The 23,101-nt window shown below is 44.4% G+C and overlaps 1 protein-coding gene across 3 annotated transcripts in view; it reads left to right on the top strand.

Annotated features, from left to right (window-relative positions):
• EML1 (EMAP like 1) overlaps window positions 1–23,101 on the top strand; it is a 143,879-nt gene that overhangs the window by 79,725 nt on the left and 41,053 nt on the right. For all 3 annotated transcript variants that reach the window (XM_004262390.3, XM_033420148.2, XM_033420150.2), the window contains 2 exons: window positions 7,960–8,094; window positions 20,726–20,754. In XM_004262390.3, the coding sequence (XP_004262438.2) occupies window positions 7,960–8,094; window positions 20,726–20,754 (164 nt within the window). The remainder of the gene's footprint in view (window positions 1–7,959; window positions 8,095–20,725; window positions 20,755–23,101) is intronic.

Consider the following 23,101-nt stretch of genomic DNA (forward strand, 5'->3'; position numbering starts at 1 on the left):
TCAATTTTCTTATGTTGAACCATCCTTGCATTACAGGTGTAAATCCCACTTGGTCATGGTGTATAATCCTTTTAATGTGCTGTTAAATTCAGTTTGGTAGTATTTTGTTGATTTCTGCATCATTATTTATCAGAGTTATTGGCGTGTATTTTTTCTTGTTGCGTCTTTTTTTTTTTTTTTTTTTTTGGTATCTGAATAATGCTGGTCTCCTAGAATGAGATTGGGTGTGCCCCCACTGCCCCTTTAGTCTTTAGAGGAGTTTGAGGAGGATTGGTATTAGTTCTTTAAATGTTTGGTAGAATTCTGGAGTCATGCCATCTGGTCCTGGGCTTTGCTTTGTTGGGAGGGTTTTGATTACTGCTTCAATCTCCTTACTAGTTATAGGTCTATTCAGAGTTTTCAATACTTCATGATTCAGTCTTGATAGGTTGTATGTTTCTAAGAATTTATTCATTTCTTCTAGTTTATTCAGTTTGTTGGCATGCATTTATTCATTGTAGTCTCTTATAATCCTTTTTATTTCTGTGACATCAGTTGTAATAGTCCCTCTTTAGCTTCTAATTTTAGTTATTTGAGTCTTCTCTCTTTTTCTCAGTTTAATGGAGGATTTGGCAATTTTATTGATCTTTTCAAAAATCAACTCTTGATTTCACTGGTTTTTTTCTATTGTTTTTCTTTTCTCCATTTTGTTTATCTCTACTGTAATCTTTGTTATTACCTTCCCTCTGCTAACTTTTAGCTTTATTTGTTCTTGTTTTTTTCGGTTTCCTTGAGGTATAAAGTCAAGTTGTTGATTTCAGATCTTTCTTCTTTTTAATGTAAGTGTTTCCACAGCTGTAAACTTCCCTCTTGGCGCTGCTTTTTCTGCATCCCACAAGTTTCAGAATGTTTTGTTTTTGTTTTCATTTGTCTCTAGATACTTTCAGAATTCTCTTGCGATTCCTTCTTTAACTCATTGGCTGTTTAAAAGCGAGTTGTTGAATTTCAAGACTGACTTTTTGAAGTAGCAAGTAGTTAATGAAAACATGAGATTCTTTTTCTTTATTCTTAAAGAAAATACACTTTTTAAATTTATATCTCTTTATATATTTGGCATTTAAGTAAAAGGAAAATTTTTTTTCAGAGCAAAAAATCATAAAAGTAAAATTTGAAATGTAGATACAATTTCTAGCTTTCAGTTCCTTTCATGAGAGCATATGTCAAGCATTCTTGCACTTTGATTCTGTGGAAGGCTCTGTGTTTGATCCAAAGTAACTTTGATGTAGTACAATAATATCCTTCACTTAATAGACTGTTTATGGTTTTCTTAGACCTTGCAGGATTAATTGGCACAACTGTTAAGAATCCCTGGCAAATTGTGTTTTGAGTGCTAGTATTTGAAACATCGATTCAGGGTAGGATAAGGCTGGGGGATGGGATTTATGCAGATGACTACAGGAGTGAGGCTCTGCTGAAGAATCTAATTGATACTTTCCCACAGGATGTGAAAAAGACAAAGAGCCCTCATGGTGCTTCGGGCCCTCTTTAAATCAGTGATGATGATAGAAATTATCTTTTAATGATAAAAGTGTACTAAGCATCAAGCTTTTAATACCATTATCACTGATGCTCCAAACAACCTTCCAAGGTAGATATTATTATCCCTGTTTTGCCAGTGGGTAAACTGACGCTCAAAGAAGTGAAGTAACTTGCCCGGGATCAAGTGAGTAGAGAACCTGGGCTCCAACGCAGGTCTGTCTGGATCCAGAGCTCACACTCCTTTCACTGTGACAGGCTGCTTCTTGCAAAGATTTCCAGGTCAGCGCTTACATCTACTCATACAAAAATGCTTGATATAATTGCTCTTCGGAAACCATCCCTTTTGTGTTCCCCATCCTGTCTGGGTGATGCTCTTTAGAAACGGTGATGTTCTGAGATGCCCCTGAGGGTGCTGACAGGAGTAGCAGGCAGGGGCGAGGGTGACTGAGCAGAGATTGGCAGCAAGTTGCAACTCTGAGAGACAGAATCGCCCATTCATATGGGGCTGCAGGGCCTGAACTCCCATTACAGGACCAGGCCCCTTGCTGTGAGCAGAAGCCTGGGTCCTCTGCCCCCCGTTTCAGCCATGTATGAAGGAGCTCACGGACAGTGCTTGCCCTCAGCAATATTATCTTAGAAGGAAAGGATGGTGGCGGGGGAAGATAGTCGGTAGCCATCATATTTTATATATATGTGTATGTGCGTGCGTGTGTGTGTGTGTGTGTGTGTGTGTGTGTGTGTGTGTATTAGCATTTAAACAATAACCTTCCTTCTAGAAATGTTCTTAGGCCTTTGTAGACTTTTCTTTTTAATTTACAAAATAATCAGTTTTATTCATTTGATAAGCTTATGTCCGGCAGCCAACTAGAAATACATGGTTTTCTAGATTGTCTGAGACTCTTGGTGTTTCGGTGTAAAGCATAGTGATTCATTTATTTTGTTCCTCTGCCTTTTGTGGGCTTCCGTGGATGTGAATTCCCATCTGTCTGGAAGTTGGAAACCCAAACAGTGGCACATAATAATTACTCTGTGACGAAGTTCCTATAGATCTCTCCTTAGAGAATTTTGAAATCCGCCTGTTAGGATTAAAACAACCTCCGAGCCATTTCAAATACATTTATAATCATGTAGGAATTTTTCTGTAATCAGAGTTCCAAATTAACCAAGCTGGGGCATCTCTGGTGTGTGGATGGGTATATGTTTGTTTTCTTTTCTCTGGGGTTTTTTCAGCCTAGTACTAAAGAACAAAATCCCCTTTGGAAATTGTCCAGCACCCAGGGGTTGTGCTTTGTGTTGCCAATTAAGACTTCGATTGGGGGCGTGATTTGGAATCCTTGGGAAAAGCTTTGTTTCCATTAGTGAAAGGAGAAAAGGCAGAAAATCCGGGGAAGACATTGTAGGGTCATACCTTCCTCAGTGGGGATGCTGGAGCTGACAATAGAATAACATTTCCACTGGCTCAAAACAATCACTCATTCTTTCCACTCCTAAGTAGAGTTTTACAATAGGGCAAAGCTGTGAGAAGAGAGATCAAAAGAACAAAACTGGTACAAAAAGAGAGCATTATTTTTAAAATGCTCTGTTCCAGTTGGAAGGTAGGATGGTAAATATCTATGGCTTTCAAACAAACAGCTGATAGTCCTTTAGAAAACTAGTTGCACTCATTAGAAATAACAGCATTTGTAAAAGTACCAAAGTCAGCGCCAGGTACTTACATGATTTAAATCTGCTTTGGTTTTTTTTTTTTTTTCTAATATACTCTTTATCATTGAGATCCACTGAAATGTATGTGTTAAATTCAGGTTTTGAGTGTGATCTCTGTAACAAGCTAGAAATGGGAGTTGATGCTCTTGAACAGAGGAAGATGAATTGGTACTTATTCTCTTATCAGAAGTGTTGCAATTCCCCCCTCTGGGCTCAGGTAGTTGGCTTCATATGATAGAAAAAAAACTTATTTTGGTCTGTCAAATTCTCTAAGGCCACCAGCCTTCTTAGGAAATGCCTTGGTTTTTGCTACAAAGATGTCTTTAGACAAAGATAAGAGCATTTCCTAATTACTGAAGTTGCGTGACCTCAATCTGTCACAATTACCTCACCCCTTGCAGGACAAAAACCAGGTTAGTCCTGGTCCCATGTTGATTTGCCAGTGCTCAGCGTAGAGCCCAGTATAAATTGATTCCAAATGAGTATTTGTTGAGTAGATAATCGTTTTAATCTAGCGTTAATCCCTCCGGCTGTCATGGCAAATGACCTCATCAGAAAATCTCGGGTCACGAGTACAAGCTTCCCCTCAGATTAGTGTTTTCTTTCTTTCTTTCCTTTTTATTTACTTATTCATTTATTTATTTATAAATAGGACCCGGCTGTGCCGGGTCTTCGTTGCAGCATGCGGGATCTTTTAGTTGCGGCATGCGGGATCTAGTTTCCTGACCAGAGATTGAACCCGGGCCCCCTGCATTGGGAGCGCAGAGGCTTCCACCGGACCACCAGGGAAGTCCCAGTATTTTTTTTCAGTTGTAAAAGTTTGAGATCTTTTCTGCAAAACTTTGGAAAACCAATTCTTGGTTTTAAATCACATAATGAAAGAAAGATGCTGTGGTAACTTATTACATTTAGCGTTATTATCTAACCATAAGAAGAAAGATGGCCATTTTCCCTCTGTTCTCCCTTTGCAGAGATTTTATTATGTCTAAAATTTAGTTTAAATTGGCAAAAACCATTGAATGCAACTGTAGTGTAAGGCGAAGAACCATTGTATTTTCAGAACTTTGGGTTTGAGAGTGGAGGTTGAGAGCAGAAGGGAAGAGAAATGATGGTATCTGCATTTCTACACCAAAAATGCTTGCCTTAAGCAGTAAAAAATTGTGCTGTGTTATTATACAGTCTTTCACAAGCTAGGACTTCTACCACTTTCAAAATAAAGCACATGATTTCTCACTTGCTGTCCAGAGGGAGCATAACTTCTTTGATATTCCCTGCTGGTTGTTGAAGGAGGCTTCTCTCAGTGAGTATACAGTATTACTTCTTCTGGCCGCCCTTGTTCCTGCAGATGTCTTGTCTTCAAGCTCTATTTTCTGTCCTTCACTCCGAGTCCTAGTAAATCCTCTTTAATTCATGAGAGCTTTTGGCTCTCAAAAGGAAATTTCTTGTTTTTTCTACGTATACAACAATAGTAGATTTTTTTTAAAGCTGAACATTTTAATGCAAATGCGTGAATGACAAATATCTTGAAGGAGCCGGATGGATTATATCCAAGTCTGTATGTGCAAACCAAAATGTTTTCCCATTTTAATGTGCGGTGTATTCTGTAATTTATTGAAGTTTACCAGAATATTTTTCCTCGCTTTTATTATTGCAGTCGTGTTTATTCTGCTTTGTTTCCGTGCCTCTCACACGTAGATTAAACAGGTCTGTGAGTCTTCTCAATGCATGCAGACTGAACAGTTCCACACCCAGGTGAGGAGTACTTAGATTTACTTTGTAACCCTCACTAATGCTTTGGTAGTTCTACCACCCTTTTAGTGCAGTAGCTTAGAGGGCCTTCTCCGATGCCTGCCATTGATCAAGGCTTAAATCATATAACTGTATTAATTATTGACCTTTATTGGATTTTTAGACGTCCAACATCTCTGTTCAACAGGTCCTCAAAACTAACGTACTTCGGTGTTTCATAAATTGCAGGCGGTCTTTATTTTATTTATTTATTTTTTGGCCATGCCGCACAGCTTGTGGGATCTTAGTTCCCTGAGCAGGGATCAAACGCGGGCCCTCTGCAGTGAAAGCGAGGAGTCCTAACCACTGGCCCACCAGGGAATTCCCTAGGTGGCCTTAACTAGGAGGCCCAGTAGAGAGCAAGGGGTCAAGTAACCTCAGACGTGTTGCTTTGTATCCCTGAAGCTGTCCCCTCATCTGGAGAATAGGGACAATGATACTTTTGCAGGGGATGTGAGGTTTAAATTAAATGATTCGTATAAAACGCGAAGCTCTTAATACATGCGAACCGTTGCCGCCCATGGTTCCATCACTGATCTCCCCTCTTAACTCTTCCAGCCACCAGGTTGAGTGTTATTAGAAAATCGATTAACGTTTGCTATCATTGATTAATAGTCATGGCTTTTCAGCTCTTTAAGGGTGTTTTATACAAGCCTTTAAAATGCCATGAACTTACCCTGAACTCCCACAAGGACACTATGGAGGTGCCGCTCAGGGCTGCCAGCTGCTGGGGCAGTGTGCCTGAGAGCCTCGGCGGGCCAGATGCTTAGCAGAGAGAGCTCCCACAACGTGAAATTAGCTTGGTGTTTTTCGTCACTGGAAGATCTTGAACTTTAAACATAAAGGTTTCTGTAATTTTTAGACTTCAATCCTAAATTTCAGAAATGTAACGCTCTCCTAAGATCTGTAATTTCCTTGTCCTCAAATTGAGAGTTCTAAAAATTCACATTTTGACCTTAAGGCACACCCGTGCAGATCCCAGCTGTGAGATCCCGGGGCTGTCAATTCGGAGTTTCCTCAGTGACCAAAAAGACTACGCAGAAAGTGTCTTCAGATCATCATGATTATGGTCATTTCATTTATGTTCATTCACTCAGGGAGCGAGATGGCTTTTCAAAAGCCGATACACTGTGCAGTTTTTGAAAACGTGCTAAGAGATTATTTACTGACCGATCGGAAGTTACAGAGGAAAAAGGACTTAAAGTTGGCCCAAAGGAAGGCAGAAATGAGGAGGAAAAAGAGAATGAAGGGAAGACAGCAGAGCATCCCGTGTGCAAGGCTCTTGCACATTCTGTGTTATTTAATTGTGAGAAAGGAGGGCTTTGGAATCCAGCCCAGGGGCAGTAGTCTCACTGTCTCAAGCTTCTCAGCTCCTGCCTGTGTCCTCCGGATTGAAATTCAGGTCCGTCTCCACCCTCCCCTGACTGGAGCCCCTGAGGCTTCATCATCATCATCGAGGTCCCCCTCCTGCATCCACGACCCCAGCACCTTAACTGTCCTCTGGGGGTTCTTCCTCCCCTGTCCCTCGGGGTTTATCTGCTACCTGAGATTCCTGTGGCAGTTCCTCAACCAACGTCTTATAAAGTCACTCTTTGCTGGGGAGGTTCTCTCCGTTCTCATCTTCTCTCCTTCCCGGCATGGAGATTTCCTCCGCGTCCGTGGTTCAGTGACCCCCCAGTTGACGGTGCCAATCCCGAGCCACCTCCTGGGTTGCAGACTTGGCGTTATCGCCCACCTGCACCTTGACTCTGTGCATCCAGACCAGACCTCCCCCAGCAGCCCCACCCGGGAGCGGCACCACCATCCACTCTCGTCCTTCTTTCTTCCTCACGGAGCAGGTGCTAAATTATAGCATCACATGCCTCTGCCTGTGACAGGGTCAGGGTGACACTACCATTGATCGTTTCATTTATTTCACCCTTTCATTTAATTAATCTTTATCAAGCTTCTATACTAGGCTCTGCAAAGAATATAAGAATGATAAATGAGATGGGATCTCGGGAAACATATGGCTTAATGATGAAGATAAAAAAAACAAACAAAGAAACTTTACAGGGCTGCCTGTAACACACTTCCGGGCTCCAAGAGCAAACCATCAACCTACAGCCCCTGCCCTGGCTAACTGACCCCTCACGCCTGTGAATTACCTGTGCGTGTGGTATCCCTTTTCCTAGGACAGGATCTTCCCTACTGTGTCATTATAACACGTTCAAGCCGTTCATTTTCTGTCTCCCAGAAATTCACAGTCTTCAGGAAGTCTTCCCCAGACATCCCTCACCAGGCTTCCAACCACTCTAGTCCCTCTGTTTATTCAGAAGGAAGTAAGCACTTGCATGGGCACCACCTCTAAACAGAGGCATCCTATAGAGAGTGGAATGTCTTTGTCCCACGTACGCCTTTAGACCAGAGTTCTTCCTTATCAGCACTGTTGACGTTTGGGGGTGGGTCATGCTTTGTTGCAGGGCTGTCCTGGGCATTATAGGGTGTTTAGCAGCACCCCTGGCCTCTATGCATTAGGTGTAGCGGCCCTCCCCCTGCCCCCGTTGTGACAAGCAGAAGTGTCTCCAGACATTGTCAGATGTCCCTGGGGGGCAGAGTCACCCCTGGTTGAGCACCACTGGTCTAGACTGAAAACTGCACAAGGGCGGGGTCACCTCCCACTAGGCCCCTGGAGAGTTCTCACGGTATTGTTGGGAATCTTACCTTTCAGATTCCTCTATGACCTTGAACTACACTGATTGCCACAGTTACAAAGGCAATGAGGAGAGGCATTGATCTCAAGTGACATTCTGAAAAGTTTTTTGATCTCTATAGTTAGGAATTTCAAACCACTCTATCTTTTAAATATCCACATGGAAATAGAATGTTCTATGTGTATATCTTCACACTCAGCAATAAAATAAAATCACTCCGTGAAGGATTTCATTGTCATTTACTTTGTACTTTTAGTACCATCAAGAGGACCAGCTCTTCCGAACGGGTATCTCCTGGTGGTCGAAGGGAAAGCTATGGGGATTCCAAAGGAAACCGGAATCGCACGGGATCCACCAGCAGTTCTTCTAGTGGCAAAAAGAACAGTGAAAGGTAAGGGGCGTCTTACTTCTGGTTCCTGCGGTTCCGATATTGTGTGGCCTCTTTTCCCAGAGGTGAATCAGAAGACCCCCTAATACGCACACAAGCTGTGAGCCCTCCATGCCCCATACTCCTTCTCCTGACATCACTGTGGGCGCTAATCAAACAGCTGCGGGTCACAGCTCACACCACTTACCATCCAAGTAGAAAATTACAACTTGAACTCTCAGGGCTCCTATTCAGACAGAAGTCGTTTCTGAGAATTTGCTTAGTACCAACTCCATGGAATTTGAGAACCTGTTCTGAATTTCCATACGGAGCACTTTATATTTCTAATACTCTCTGCTGCCATTTTAAAATTAATTTTAGTGGCTTGTTTGTGAACAGTATTTTCTGCGACAGACTGGGTGAAAAGTTGTAATTTTATGATTTGTCAGAAACTATTTTTAATATTGAGCTAACTCCAGAACTAGGAACTATTTTCTTTCTGGTTTCATGAAACATGCTTTGAGTTTTTTCTTTGAGGTTGGTTTATAATGGATTATGATAGCTCCCTGTTAATAGTAACATTTTATAAGTGAAAGCTAATTTGGGGCATTTTAAGAGCTTGTTTTTTTTTTGTTTTTTGTTTTTGTGGTACGCGGGCCTCTCACTGTTGTGGCCTCTCCCGTTGCGGAGCACAGGCTCAGCGGCCATGGCTCACAGGCCCAGCCGCTCCGCGGCATGTGGGATCTTCCCGGACTGGGGCACAAACTCGTGTCCCCTGCGTCGGCAGGCAGACTCTCAACCACTGCGCCACCAGGGAAGCCCTGTTTTATGTTTAAGAATGTATTGTGTATTTGAGATCAGTTTCTCTGTCTCTGTATATATCTACTCAATGTACTTTATTCTCTCTTTTTAAACATTGTGCTTTAATTCTATTCTCTCTATTGAGCAAGGCTTAGGAAGGAATTTCAGCTTCACAGGCTAACCATGTTTTCTTTTGTTTTTTTCCAAATGTTCGTGTAAGGAGAAGGCTTAGTCATAAAGCAGTGGACTCCAACCCACAGGCTGAAAAATTTCCAAGCTTGTAAGTCCATTCTGATTCAGTCCTGTAAAGGAAGCTTAAACCCTTTTTCAGTTTTATTCCTAAAAGATATGTTGCGTAGAAAGAGATACGGGGGCCTCTCCTATCTCTAGCAGGTCAAGTCCACAGTCCATTAACAATCTCAAAACCACTAACCTGGGGTTGTCTTCTAATTTAGACTATTAATAGGACTCCTTATCAGAAGATTATGCTAATTGGGTGATAATACCTTGGAAATAAGGCCAAGTAGTTACAATGGTAGCAGAGCGTGAGTGAGAGATGCAGGGTGGCCTTTAGGCTTCTCTGAATTCAGCGTAAGCTTGGAAGTTGACCTGAGATGTCTAGATCTTGGCAGTTCTTAAAAACCTGGCTTCTTCGCTGCACATCTGATTTGTATTAAGAATTTCCAAAAAGAATCTGCATTGTGCAAACTCCAGATCTGTTGTATCTTTTAAATCCTATGGCTTTGCTAAGTGTGCTGGGTAAATATTTCCATGAAAGATATTTACAAAGGGTTTTTTTGTTTTTTAATGCTACCGTAGGAAATTTTGATTTGGAAATGAGGGACTGGGAAAATTTACTAATCATTTTATAAAAATAATTCAGGCAACTAAACACGTCCATTTAAGCATAAATTCTTCGTCTCATTAGAGCCCAGGAATAGTAGTTGAGGCCCACGTAGCACTGAACTGGTTGAGTTGCACCTAAGGAGCTTCAGAGAGAAAGTTCCTGCCTTCTCGTAGGTCATTGCTGGTACCGACAGACACCTTTAGGGGCCCATGGGAATGATGGCAGCAGGAACTCCGACAGAAGGAAGAAGTAGCTGAGAAGCAATAGAGGTGAAGGTCAAGCTGGTTCTTCTGTTGCTGCCTGCCCATTTCCCTTCATCTTTCCTTTCCATCCCCATATGAAGAGCCCTACTCTTGGGCTACCTTGACCTTGTACCGAATCAGAGCTGGAGTCTAATGGACCAATGCCCAGTCCCCATGGCTTAAAGCAGGCAAAGAAAGGGATAGAGAGGTGGCCTCGATGCAATTCCCCTTTTAAACATGATCCTCGGTGGTCTAAGACAGCGTGACCTCTTCTGCATCACACACAAGTATTTGTCCATGGTGCCAGGATGCTGTCTTACGTTGTTCATGGTTCCAGAAAGCTGTCTTGCATTTTAACACATTGTCCATGTTTGGTTACTATAAACAGCAAGATGTAATGGAAAGGACACATGCTCTGGAGTAAAAGGGAGATCTGGGTTTGTAAGTGAATTTGGCCAGTTAACTTCTCTGAGCCTCAGTTTTCCCCCTCTGTGAAAAAGGGATTTTATACCTAATTCCCTTCAATCTTGTCAGAGAGCTAACTGGATAGGAAAACACCCATCGTAGCACTTGGCACTCAGTAATGGCAGCTGTTATAAATTGAGACCTGTGCAGAGTAGAAGAAAATAATTCATGAGGCTTTCCAAAATTCTGAACTTCATTTCCTCATTGGTAAGATGAAGGTGGTGGATGACATCTGAAATTATTAGTCTATTTTTGGTCTAACACATATTAACTTACATTCACAGGACACAGTCCTATGAGTGCAACCTGGATTTTGGCAAAATGTAAAATTGGTTGGGGAGAAATAAAGTATTATACAGTCATCCCAGGTTGTCCGAGGGGGATTGGTTCCAGGATCCCACCCCCATACCAAGGACAGACGCTCAAGTCCTTTAGCCAGTGGGCTCTGCATCCACAGATTCAACCAACCATGGATCTCTACGACTGTGGGTGTTTAATTCCGCAGATGCAGAACCTGCAGATGCAGAGGACCGACCATGTATTCTCATGGTTGTTACTGTCACATCAGAATGAGCTGGTGTGCAGGCCCCGAGCTTCACAGGAAAGCTTATCAGAATGTGAGTGAGTGAGGTGTAACTTTGGGTCTGTCCTGATTTGCAGAAGCAAGTCCTTCACGCAGGGCAGTGCTTTAACTTGTGTCAATCGCAGACTGTCGGCTGTAACGCTCACAGTGACCACGCACCACACACAGCGCTGGCTCCAGGGCACCTGGCACTTCTGTGAAAATTAGGAGGCTCCTTTCAACATTTATATTCCTCAGTAATAATAATTACACTCCCTATAAACTGTACAGATCTTACTGTCCAACGTAAAATACCAGTGTTTTTGATGTCCTAAGCATTCCCGTTTTCCAAGATACATTAATTTATTTAATAATAATCATGTGTTCTGTGTTCATACAAACTGTTATTCCTGAGAGTTTCACTTTTCGTGCTCCTGTATCTCCTTTTCTTTGGAAATGGCCGTGAGAGTCAACAGTTTCTCTTGTGACATTGTAGACTTTTATCTTAGAATAGTTAACATTTTAAAATATTTTGCTTGCAATGAGCCACAGAATTTTAACAGCCCTTATTAATCTTTGCTGACAAAACTTTCATAAGAACAAAAGCATTATATGGCAATGTAATATTCACTTTATATATTATTGATTGTAAGTGAATATTAACAGTTATACAGTGATTTGTGTCATAAGGAAGTATTTATTAAATTTAAATAGGGAATCGCCAATAACATTCTGATAAACAACCTGTACTATCTAATGTCGCCAGTAGAGTAATCCAAGAGAGGTTTTTTTAAAATTTTTTTTTAAAAATGTTTTATATCAGACAGAAAAACAACTACTGTTTGTAATGCATAGTTTATGTTAGATGTTGCTAGACTGATAAAATGTTTCAATTATCCAACTGGTTCCTCCTTTGTAATTCTGACTGGAATAGGATATATCAACTTTGTAAGCAAGACACTTTGTTTCCATCAAAAAGTTGTTGCAGTATGAGCTGATTTTGTCAGAACAAGAAGTGTTTCAGCCATCTGCTGGAAACCTTGTAACACACAAATAAACTGCCCATCTCTGGAGTAAACAAATATGAAGAAAGCTTCAAAATTATGAAGACGTCTGCCACATAAAAGTGTTCCCTTAGATCCCCTTCTGTGCTGTGCAACTGGCTGCTTTATCCAGGCCGTGAAGTTCAGAACCCTAAGCGGAACTCTCAGCTCCATCCTTCTTTAAGCTCTAGCGTTCAGTGAGGCAGTCTTGTTTTTTTTAATTTATTTCATTTAAGTAGAGTTGATTTACAATGTTGTGTTAGTTTCTGCTGTACAGCCAAGTGGTTCAGTTATATATATAATTATAATAATATAATATGTATATTCTTTTCTATTATGGTTTATTACAGGGTATTGAATATAGTTCCCTGTGCTATACAGCAGGTCCTTGTTGGTTATCCATTCTATATACAATAGTTTGTATCTGCTAATCCCAAACTCCCAATCCATCCCTACCTGCCCCCCACCACCGCCCGCCGCCCCCAGCAACCACAAGTCTGTTCTCTATGTCTGTGAGTCTGTTTCTGTTTCATGGATAAGTTCATTTATGTCATAGTTTAGATTCCACATATAAGTGATATCATATGGTATTTGTCTTTCTCTGTCTGACTTCACTCAGTATGATGATCTCTAGGTCCATCCGTATTGCTGCAAATGGCATTATTTCATTCTTTTTTATGCTGAGTAATATTCCATTACACACACACACACACACACACACACACACACACACACACACACACATCTCCTTTATCCATTCATCTGTCGATGGACATTCAGGTTGCTTCCACATCTTGGCTATTGTAAACAGTGCTGCTATGAACATAGGGGGTGCATGTATCTTTTCGAATTATAGTTTTGTCCAGATATATGCCCAGGAGTGGAATGGCTGGATCATATGGCAACTCTATTTTTAGTTTTTTGAGGAACCTCCATGCTGTTCTCCATAGTGGCTGCACCAATTTACATTCCCACCAACAATGCAGGAGGGTTCCCTTTTCTGCACACCAATGAGGCAGTCTTTTGATTGACACCTCAGGGTCCTCAAGGCTCAGCATTGCTTTTCTTTTCCTTTCGCATCACTGATGGTGGAATGTAAATCTTAATCTTCAGCCTGGGTTCAAGGTCCTTCATCTACTGGCTCCTCACCCTGTCTTGTACCCTGATATCCACAGCTTCCAACACTGGCTCTTACTTTCCCCCAGCAGGATTTATTTTCCTTTTTGTAGTAATCTATTTATTACACAAGTAAACATGTGTTTTAGGATATCCAAATGTACAAAAGAGAGGAAAGGAAAATCCCCTATTATCTCAGCACTCAGAGAACTCACAGCTACCATTTTATTGTGTTTCCATCCAGATTTTATTTCTAGGGTGTTGCATGTGTGTAGGGTATAATTTTTACATAAAGAATATTCTTCTGCATACATTTTGTAACCCTCTTTTTCATTTGCTGTATGAGCATGTCTTTGTGTCAGGAAGTATACTCTTACAACGTTATTTCAGATGTGGATCATTATTTATCTAGGCGAATGCACTTTTGTTGGACGTTTGGATACCAACAAGGCTTTTCTAGTCCTGTCAGACCAGCCCAACATCTAGAACAATGCCCAGCATACAGTGGGTACCCAATAAACATTTGTTGAACAACTCGTTTTACCCCAATCAATATAACAAAACGAGTGTAGACGGATGGGGCATTATAGCCATAACCAAATTTTAATCCCAGCTCTGCCACTTTTGTTATGTGACTGTGAACTAGTTACTTAACCTCTTTGGGGTTTCCCTCAGCACCAGTAAAAACTAATACCTACCTCTCAGGGCTGTTGTAAGGATTAAACAAGATGGTGTGCGTAGCGTGGGGCTGGCCGACGTTGGCGCTCCATAGATGGTGTGAGTACTGATATTTGCCTTCTCCATCCCAGAGTCGGAGCTGATGTTTGTACACCTTTGCTCACCCCACTCCCCAATCTTGAGTGCCTCTCTTTTCTTTTTTTGCGGTACGCGGGCCTCTCACTGTTGTGGCCTCTCCCGTTGCGGAGCACAGGCTCCGGACGCACAGGCTCAGCGGCCATGGCTCACGGGCCCAGCCGCTCTGCGGCATGTGGGATCTTCCCGGACCGGGGCACGAACCCGTGTGCCCTGCATCGGCAGGCGGACTCTCAACCACTGCGCCACCAGGGAAGCCCTTGAGTGCCTCTCTTTTTTGGGACATTCCAGAATTCTCCAACTCCCATTTCTGATCTCACCCCAACCTGAAAAGGGAGGAATCAGAAATTCTGAAGATTTCTCTCACCTTACTCATACCCTTTCCCAGCACTGTTTGACTCACTGAGCACCTACCATGTGCAGGACAGAGCGTAAGGCTTGGCGGGAAGTGGGAAGGAAAAGCCCACGAAGACTCATCCTCTCAACAAATACGAATGACACCCACAACTGAAGAGGGCCAATGTCCTTCATTTCCAAAGGTCACAACACACACCAGCGAGGGAAAGGACAGTTAACTCAATCGGAAAGTGGGTAAAAGGTTTGAACAGAGACAGTTCGCTGAGAAAGAAATACGAGTAGCCAATTAACTAAGGAAAAGATATTCAAACTCAGTCTTCATTAAAGAAACCCAAATGAAAATAAGAAGATAGCATATGGAGAAAAATCTTTTTTTTTTTTTGTGGTACGTGGGCCTCTCACTGCCGTGGCCTCTCCCGTTGCGGAGCACAGGCTCCGGACACGCAGGCTCAGAGACCATGGCTCACGGGCCCAGCCGCTCCGCAGCATGTGGGATCTTCCCGGACCGGGGCACGAACCCGTGTGCCCTGCATCGGCAGGCGGACTCTCAACCACTGCGTCACCAGGGAAGCCCCTAGAAAAATCTTTTTATTGTAGTATTAGAAAATCAAACAGATACCAAAACCAAACAAATGCAGAGCTTGATGAATGACACTTTTTAACACTTAGTAAGTGGAGGTTTGTCCCTTGTCCTAAGTGGCATATGTATGTGTCTGGAAACTTGGCAGGAGGAGAACTCCAGCTAATCCTTCAGGATGCCCCTTTCTCTGGGAAGCCTGCCTGAGCGCCCTGGTCTGAGTTAGCTGCCTTCCAGATTGCTTTGTTCCTGCCCATTAACTTTATCTGTAACTGTAACTCCTCCCTCCCCACCCCCCAGGGGCTTCCCACACATTCCGCCCCCCCCCCCCCACGCCCGCCCCCTTAAGCTTTGGGAGGGCAGAGCTGTGTCATTTTTTCTTCTTTATATTCCTAGCACTTTGCACAGTTCTGGCACACAGTAAGTGCTCAATAAACATTCGCTGAATGAATGAAAGGATGTTACCTATATACTGTACTTAGATTTTAAAACCATAGTCATTTAAGAACTATGCAAACAGCACCACCTATTGGTAGATGATTTTAACACTATATTTTGGATTCCAAAACGTTGGAAATTAGGTGATTTAAATGAATCTTTTTTTTTTTTTCAGATGAAAAGATTGTTTCACTCTTTAAGCCAAGAGGTCATTTAGTTTTTAACAAATGTTAAAATAATAAGTGCTGGTATGGTATTCTTTATTTTGTTTTAGTTTTGAGGCTGTTAGGTAAAGAGCTCAGAAGTACATACATGTATTGATAGGTTATTGTCAGTGAAATTAGGAGGAAGAGGGAAGTAATATTAATTAATAACCGTGTGTTAGATACTTTGTCACATGTTATATACGATCCTGCCTATGCCTATGCCTCACAGTGGTTTTAGTCCCATTTTTGTAGATGAAAGAATCTAAAGTTTATGGAGGTAGAATGATTTGCCCAAATAAAACACGAATCCAACTGCCTTCAAAATCCGTGCTCCTGGGACTTCCCTGGTGGTGCAGTGGGTAAGGCTCCACGCTTCCAGTGCAGGGGGCCTGGGTTTGATCCCTGGTCAGAAAACTAGATCCCACATGCTGCAACTAAGAGTTCACATGCCACAACTAAGGAGCCCACCTGCCGCAACTAAGGAGGCCTGGAGCCGCAACTAAGGAGCCCGCCTGCTGCAACTAAGGAGCCCACGTGCTGCAATTAAGGAGCCCGCAAGCCTCAACTAAGACCCAGTGCAACCAAAAAACAAAAAACCCTGTGCTCTTTCTGCCACGTTAAACTGGAAGTATTGGTTGGAAATGTGTATGAAGCAGTAGTTTTTGTCCCCAGTAGCAACTTCTAAATATTTTAAATAGATGGTTCCTGAATGACCCTACTTATAGTTAACAGCTGCTTACTTAAGGGCAATTTATAAAAAGAATCATTATTTACGTAGCAGAGTATCTTGACTCCCAGCAGGGATCACATTTCATCAAGTGAAGTCATTTTCAGAAGGAGTCATGGTATGTATGCCGAGAGGTACCATTTTTGTAGATGAATAAGTTGCAGGGAAAAAACATGTTTGACTTTGGAACGGTCTCCTCCTCGATCAGGCCTTATTAATCATTTTGTAAAGCCAGTATCTCTGCTCGGAAGCATTTGGCCACTGTCAGTCTGCCCTAATTCCCGTCTCCAGAGCTCCCTGTTACATGCGTCACCCATGTGTCGGAGACCGGCTTTCAGGACCTTGGGGTAAATTAGTAACAGATACGAATGTGCTAAGCGCGGATCCCACCGCAGAGGAGCAGTGCAGGGAATACTCGTTGCATCTGAGTCTGAACGAGTTCTTGGCTGGACTCTCCCCCTTACAAACACCCAGCCCACAGTGAGTCATCTGAATGATATCAGATGAAGGGGAAACAGCCACTTTTGACAGTCCCGGCAACCAGAGTCCACAGTGAACGTTTTCGGGGATAACATGTGACTTGGGTGATTATAGCTGCTTCGTGGTGTGAGCTCACAGCTCCGGGTGGGAGTTTTTCTTTGGGCCAACTGTCTGGTTTCCTCCTACTGCCTCTAGATCCAGCTACTGGTCTGGTGAAGGCTCCAGGCTTCCTCACGTCCTCCGTGACCCCCAGGTACTGCTTCTAGTTAGGAGAGTCTCCCGAACCTTCCAGCTTTAGGGAGTGTACAGCCAAGCTCTTTCAGCAAATCTCCTTCCTGCCAAAAGCAGAGCAGTAAAAAGACCCGCACTGGATTGCACCGTGGTTCATTTTGGAGATATTGGGCCCAGCAGCCTGAGGCCGGAATAGCCAAGAGACTATTTGCCAGAAGGGAAATCCTTTCTCTCCTCTGGGCTTACTTCAGTCCTGGGCTTCAGGATGGGGAACATCTGCGCTGACTCCAGACTCGGACAGGGATGGATGGAGCCTCATTCTGGTCCCAGAGTTTATTCACTCTCCCCCCGCCCCCAGGAGCCACACCCTGGCGGCAGAGGCAGTGCCAAGTCCCCCACTTCAGTTTTCCATTTAGCCCATTTAAGGAATGGGTGCCCAGGGACAAATTACACCACACCTTGAGAGGCAGTCGTCTCCCGTTCCAAGTGAGCTCACAACCCGAGCGTGTTTCCAGTGTGCTGGGTCTGAAGGGCCCACCCACTCTCAGCTCTATTGACGGTGAGTTCAAGATCGGACAGGTGATCGGCGCACAGCTGCCATTCACTGATCTTGACCTGGGGCCACAGCATCTTTAACTTTGGATACTCGTCATCACATGTTCTGTGGGTTTGCCCTTCTATCAATCGTTGGGAAGATTTATTGTCATTTTATAGGTTTGTATTTATCAGACGTGCATGCGTGAGTTGGAATAGTACCTTTTCCCAGGCTTCTTGCCTTTCAGGAGGGTGGTATGTGGGCAGGAATCGTGGGTTCTAAGTATAGTATATCTTTCTATAAAAATTGAACTTTCTAGAATAACGAAGCCTAGCGATAGTATGTTTTCTAAATACAATACCTGTATACCCAAAAGGTAAGGCATAGTTTAGAGCAAGGTGTAAAGAACTATGAGAACTTCAGTACCTGGTACCTCTCAGTGACCTTTAGCTGTTAACACTTAGCTGCCTTTTTCTGGTCTTTTAACTGATCTTTCATCCATCTTCTTCAACATCAAAATTCCACTGGCTTCCCTATATTTGAAGTTCAAATTCCCCTATGGATGTTCTCTTTCTAAGAGGAACATAATCTGTAATTGCTCTTTTCTGTCTCTAGGGAGGGTTCCAGATTGCTTATGTCTGTTTCATGGACTTGGCATCTTTCTGCTTTTGTGATCAAAGTCATGATGGAAAAATAACATTCCTGTCTTCTAATTCCCTGCCTGGCTTACCTAACCAGTAGGTTTGCTTTGTAGTCTTCTGTTTTAGCTTTTCCTCTTGTGTCCTTGCCCTGCCTGTGAATCTAATAAGATATAAAAGTTGCAGTTAAGACTTAACGCTTCTGCTTAGAAAATCACAAGAGTGTCACTCCCCCCAACGACGAGAACAAGCCAGGTGAGCCCGCCGTGGAGCCGAGGTCACCGAGTGATATGACGAACTCCAGCCCCAAAAGTGACAAGCCCCTCTTAGGAGGGACTGCCCTGGCCGCCGTGATCTTTGGCAGAGCTGCAGGAGAGGAGGAATGGTTGGAAGAAGAAAGGAGCTGACAGCTTGTAGAATCCCGAGAGGCCGAGTGGTGTAGAACTCTCGGGAGCCCCAGGCACAAAGGGAACCTTCACACACACGTACCCCTTTTCCACAGACCTTCGGTGAGCTTGTGACAGAGCCTGGGAGCAGGACAGGAGTTCTGAAGCCACCCCTTCTGAGCCCAGGCATGGCACCTGCCGAGGGCCCAGCCCGAGGACCGGGAGGGATGCTCCACACTGGGCCTTGTGTGTGTACCACCCCGAAGGAGGGACGAAGATGCTGAGAGGGGGCCCTGGAGGGGCTGCATGCCGTGATGGCGCAGTAAAGGCTGAGGACTGACCGGGAGGACAGCGAGAAACGCCAGGCGCCAGGAAGTACCGGCTACCTCGGGGGAGGTGGGGGGCAGCAGGGCCGTCGGGACAGCCCCCAGCGCCCCCCTGGCCAGACGCACACCCACGGGGCCAGCTGGGATCAGAGGCAGGGAGGGCTCCAGACCTTACCAGCTTCCAGGCAGCAGCTGAAGACTGTTACAGGCCCCGGGACGCGGTCGTGAGCAAAGATCTCTGCCCTCCTGCGCTTCTGGGGAGAGACAGATTAATACAGATAAAGCCAGGCGGGGCGTGGTGAGCAGGACCGAGGAGGCTGCAGAGTGGAGCATGGAAGAAGGCCTCTCGGGGCGGCTCTGAGCACACGCCCGGCCATGCGCTCTCCATGGGGGTGGGAAGCTGGGGTCCACACTGGGCTTGGGAGCTGCTGGCCCAGTCTCGGGACAGCAGGGACAGAGTGTCTGGAAGTCTGTGACTGAGGGGAGAGACAGGAGGATGAGATCGGAAAAATGTCGGGGTCCACAGAGGTTGTTTTGGGCTTTCAGGGCTGATGGAAGTTAGGCTTTTGTGTTAAATGGTGTGCGGGGCCTGCAGAGTACTATTTTCAGTGACCAGTGGTTCGCATGCAGGAATCTCAGCCCATAGCAGATCCACCTACTTGAAACACAGTAAACCATTCTTAAAGCATCAGTAAAGAGTTTCCCGCCATATACTCATAAAATTATCTGAAAATCAAGGCCATTAATAAATAATGTCATTTATTACATCATGGGATTAGGGGTAGTTTTTACTGGTGGTGTTTCTCAATGTATTTCAAGTTTAAAATGAAGGGGAAAAGTAACATTAGGACCGTATCTGCTCCAGTATGTGTTTTTCAACATGTACGCACAAAAAATGTAGGCGCCTCTGCAGGCTTACTGTTCTCCCAGCCCTCTTTGGGACGGGTTTCGTTTATTTGCTGTGTCTTTTCCACATCTTAAAGCGGGAGGTACTCTGGTGGGGTAGGGGTACCTTGGAAGACGGCATAGACATCGGAGTCTCACAGGCTTGGCTTCAAGCACTGGCTCTGTGTTTGAACGGGACGCACTTCCTGCCGTGCTTGGGAGTCCCTTCCCTTGTCTGGCACGAGGTGACAGTCTCCCCACAGGTGGCTGTCAGGTTGTCACGGGGAGGGCTGTGCCCTCCTGCACTTGGGGGGACTCCCCATGCAGGCTCGTCCTGTGGGAGGATTGCCCCTAGGGATGACCTCAGTCCCTGGTGGTGTGAACTTGAACACGGTGGGGTTCTGGTTTCCCAGGTGCAGTCATGGGGGGTCTCGGCCTGGCCAAGGCCCACAGTGAGGATCCCCACATGTCCCAGGATGTGGCCACACCCTGACATTCCTTATTCTTCCCTCTCTCCCACCCCTTCATCTTCCGCCCGCCCACCCCGTACCCATCCCTGCTGGGAGCTGGACGCTAAAAGCTCTCTCCCCAAAGCCCCTGTGACAGGAGTTTGCTAGTTTTAAGTAAGTTCTTCAGATAATCTGCCAGAAGAACGTGGAGAAGGAAAACAAACCTTTCTACACATTTAGGCAGGGCTGTTCCCGTCGTGATGAGCCACATGTTTTCCGTCTCCAAACCTTTATCTGCTCTCATAAAAAGCACATCTTTGGTGATGAAGTTGGGATTGTCGTCTCTGGCACCTGGTTTTGGACACTTTTGCTTACGTTCCTCCTCTTTGCAGTTACATGGTTTTGTTTTTCTTTTTAACAGCATCCGTGTGACAAACTGCGGCAGCTAGTGGGGTGTGGGGTCTTCTGTGAATGAGACTAACCACCACCCCCAGCCTCCCTTTACAAACTGGTTTGGTTTTATCTCCACAGCAAACCCAAGGAGCCGGTCTTCAGCGCAGGTAAGGCTGATTGAATGTTGGTGCGGGCGTCCCTCAGTCACCTCAGGACTTGAGGGGCGATAAGAAGTAGTTATTCAGGGGCAGCTGGGACGGGCAGAACATGGGGGGTCCATGTGGCAGGACTGGGGGCTGAGTGCTCACTGTCAGCCTGTACCTGGGGGTCTGATGGCTCACGTCATACAGAGACCACCCAGAAAATGGTCATAAAGACTAAACCCTTTACTCACTCCCTTTAAACCGATTCAAGATACATCAATAAGGAGGAAGAGTGAGATGCCATTATACTGAAACAAAAGTTCTAGGTTAAAAGACTCCTGTTGCTTTGTTATCTCTTCCTTACTAATGGGGCTCCCCCCCCATCATCAACATTTACATTTCTCTGAAGGGGAAAGTTTCTGATGCATCCAGTTATAACTTTGTCTAAAAGCAACTTTTTTTTTTCTTTTTCTGCCTTTGATTTCCTAAACTGCAAACTAATAGTTCATATATATCTTTCTATATGTCTCTTCTAACACATTTTATAATAAGGGAGCTGCTATTTTGAGAATAGTAACCTTATTTGAAAGTGTGTTTAAAAACGCAAAATCATTGACAAGTGTGCAACGGGTTAAATAAATTCATTTAATTTTCCAAGGTTTTTTTCCCCCTTAAGTGCACAATTGAAACATGAAAGTCGGACTTTCCTATTTATCCGCATGTGCTTCAGTATTCATTTCGTTTTCAAGAAGCATGAAATTACTCACTGAAAATGTAATCACCCTAAGCCTGCAGAGCTAGGTCTGGAGTGCACTTGTCAGAATCCCCGAAATGTGTCCAGGTTTTTCTAGCAGGGGGCCGGGAGCCTCTCGGCCTGAGGGCTCGGGAGTGCTCCCGGGCAGGCCAGTCACTCTTGCAGTGCCCCATCGTCTCTTTACCCAGCACTTCTGTCTCTGTCTCCGAAATCACAAGGGAAACGCCGGGTGACACACTGCAAAGGTAGGCGGCATTTCTGAAACCTCATAGCTCTCTGAGCAAAGCTGTGACCCAGGCTGCAGAAACTCTTTTCATACAGGCCAACAGATAGTCTCCTTGTATGAAAATGTTTTTGTGATGCAAACCACTTTGATTCGTTGGAAGTTAAAAGCATTCCTGAGCATTTACTGGGGTGGGTTTTAATGAGCAGCTATAAATTGGATCTTGATGGATTATTGGCTGATTATAGGAACTCTTTTTAAAATCTGTATGAACCTTAAGAGAGCTATAGGGCAACCCCTGGATGCCCCACTGTTTGAAACCTGCACTGCTGCTGGCCGCTCCCTCTAGCACCTTTGGGTTTGGTGGGTGTGTGCTGTTATCCTAATATGCCTGAAAAAAAAAAACCCCCAAAACAAAAAAAAAACATTGCTTTCCCTTGCTGCGTTTTTTATTTTAGTTGTAGAATGTCTGACTTACCAGTACAAAACGGTGCCAAGGCTAACTCCAGCGCTTTTTTGCCCAGTCCAGTGATGTAGAACTGCCCAGTGAGCAAACGTCCATCATAAGGACTTTACCAGCACATAACAACCATATACTCAAGTAGATGTGTCACTTACGTTGATCATATGCAGCCCTACTAGGCTTCTTGTGTGTGCTGTGGGATGGCATTATAGTCCCTTTATTCTGAATCTGCATTCCGTGATTCCCCTTACAAAGAGAATTAACGGAATCGCTTGTCACTTAAGCTGTCACACCCCCCCCCCTTGTCCCCCTTCGATCGGTCTGCTGGGTGCTTTTAGGGTCTGCAGCTGAGGTAGCCACACTGTCTGATGAGCTGAGACTTGGGTGAGGGATTAAGGAAGGGAAGAGGTCAGCTGAGGGGAGCATGGGTAGAGGCACGGAGTGGTGTGCAGGTGGCAGAGAGAGAGAAGGTTCCACGGGGTGGGGGGTAGCTGTGGCCAGTGAGGTCACATACGGGAACAGTGGGGCAGGGCAGTTAGAGCTTTGGGTCCAGCAGGTAAGAGAGTGGGAGAAGGATTCTGAATCCATTGTGGGCCTGGACAGGTTTGGCAGCAGCATCTAGGATGACCGGGGCGGGGGGTGGGGTGATGAGAAGGCCTGCAGTGCCGTGGGCCTCAGATGGGCTAGTCCCAGCGGAGCTGGGGAGGCGGATCACAGAACAGAGCAGCTGGCACGCTGTGTGCAGGAGTGAAGAGCGTATCGCATGCATTTATGACCTGAATTGCACGCACACCATAACATAAAAGTGGGATGGCCTCTCAACTTCCAGGCAATGTTGCATGTGGCATTGTTTGCAAATCCTTAGGAATAAGACTTACAAAACTAATTTGTAAATGTGGTACTTACGACACTATAATTACTTTATGACTTC

Source organism: Orcinus orca, chromosome 2, assembly GCF_937001465.1.
Source record: "Orcinus orca chromosome 2, mOrcOrc1.1, whole genome shotgun sequence".
NCBI classification, from domain to species: Eukaryota; Metazoa; Chordata; class Mammalia; order Artiodactyla; family Delphinidae; genus Orcinus; species Orcinus orca.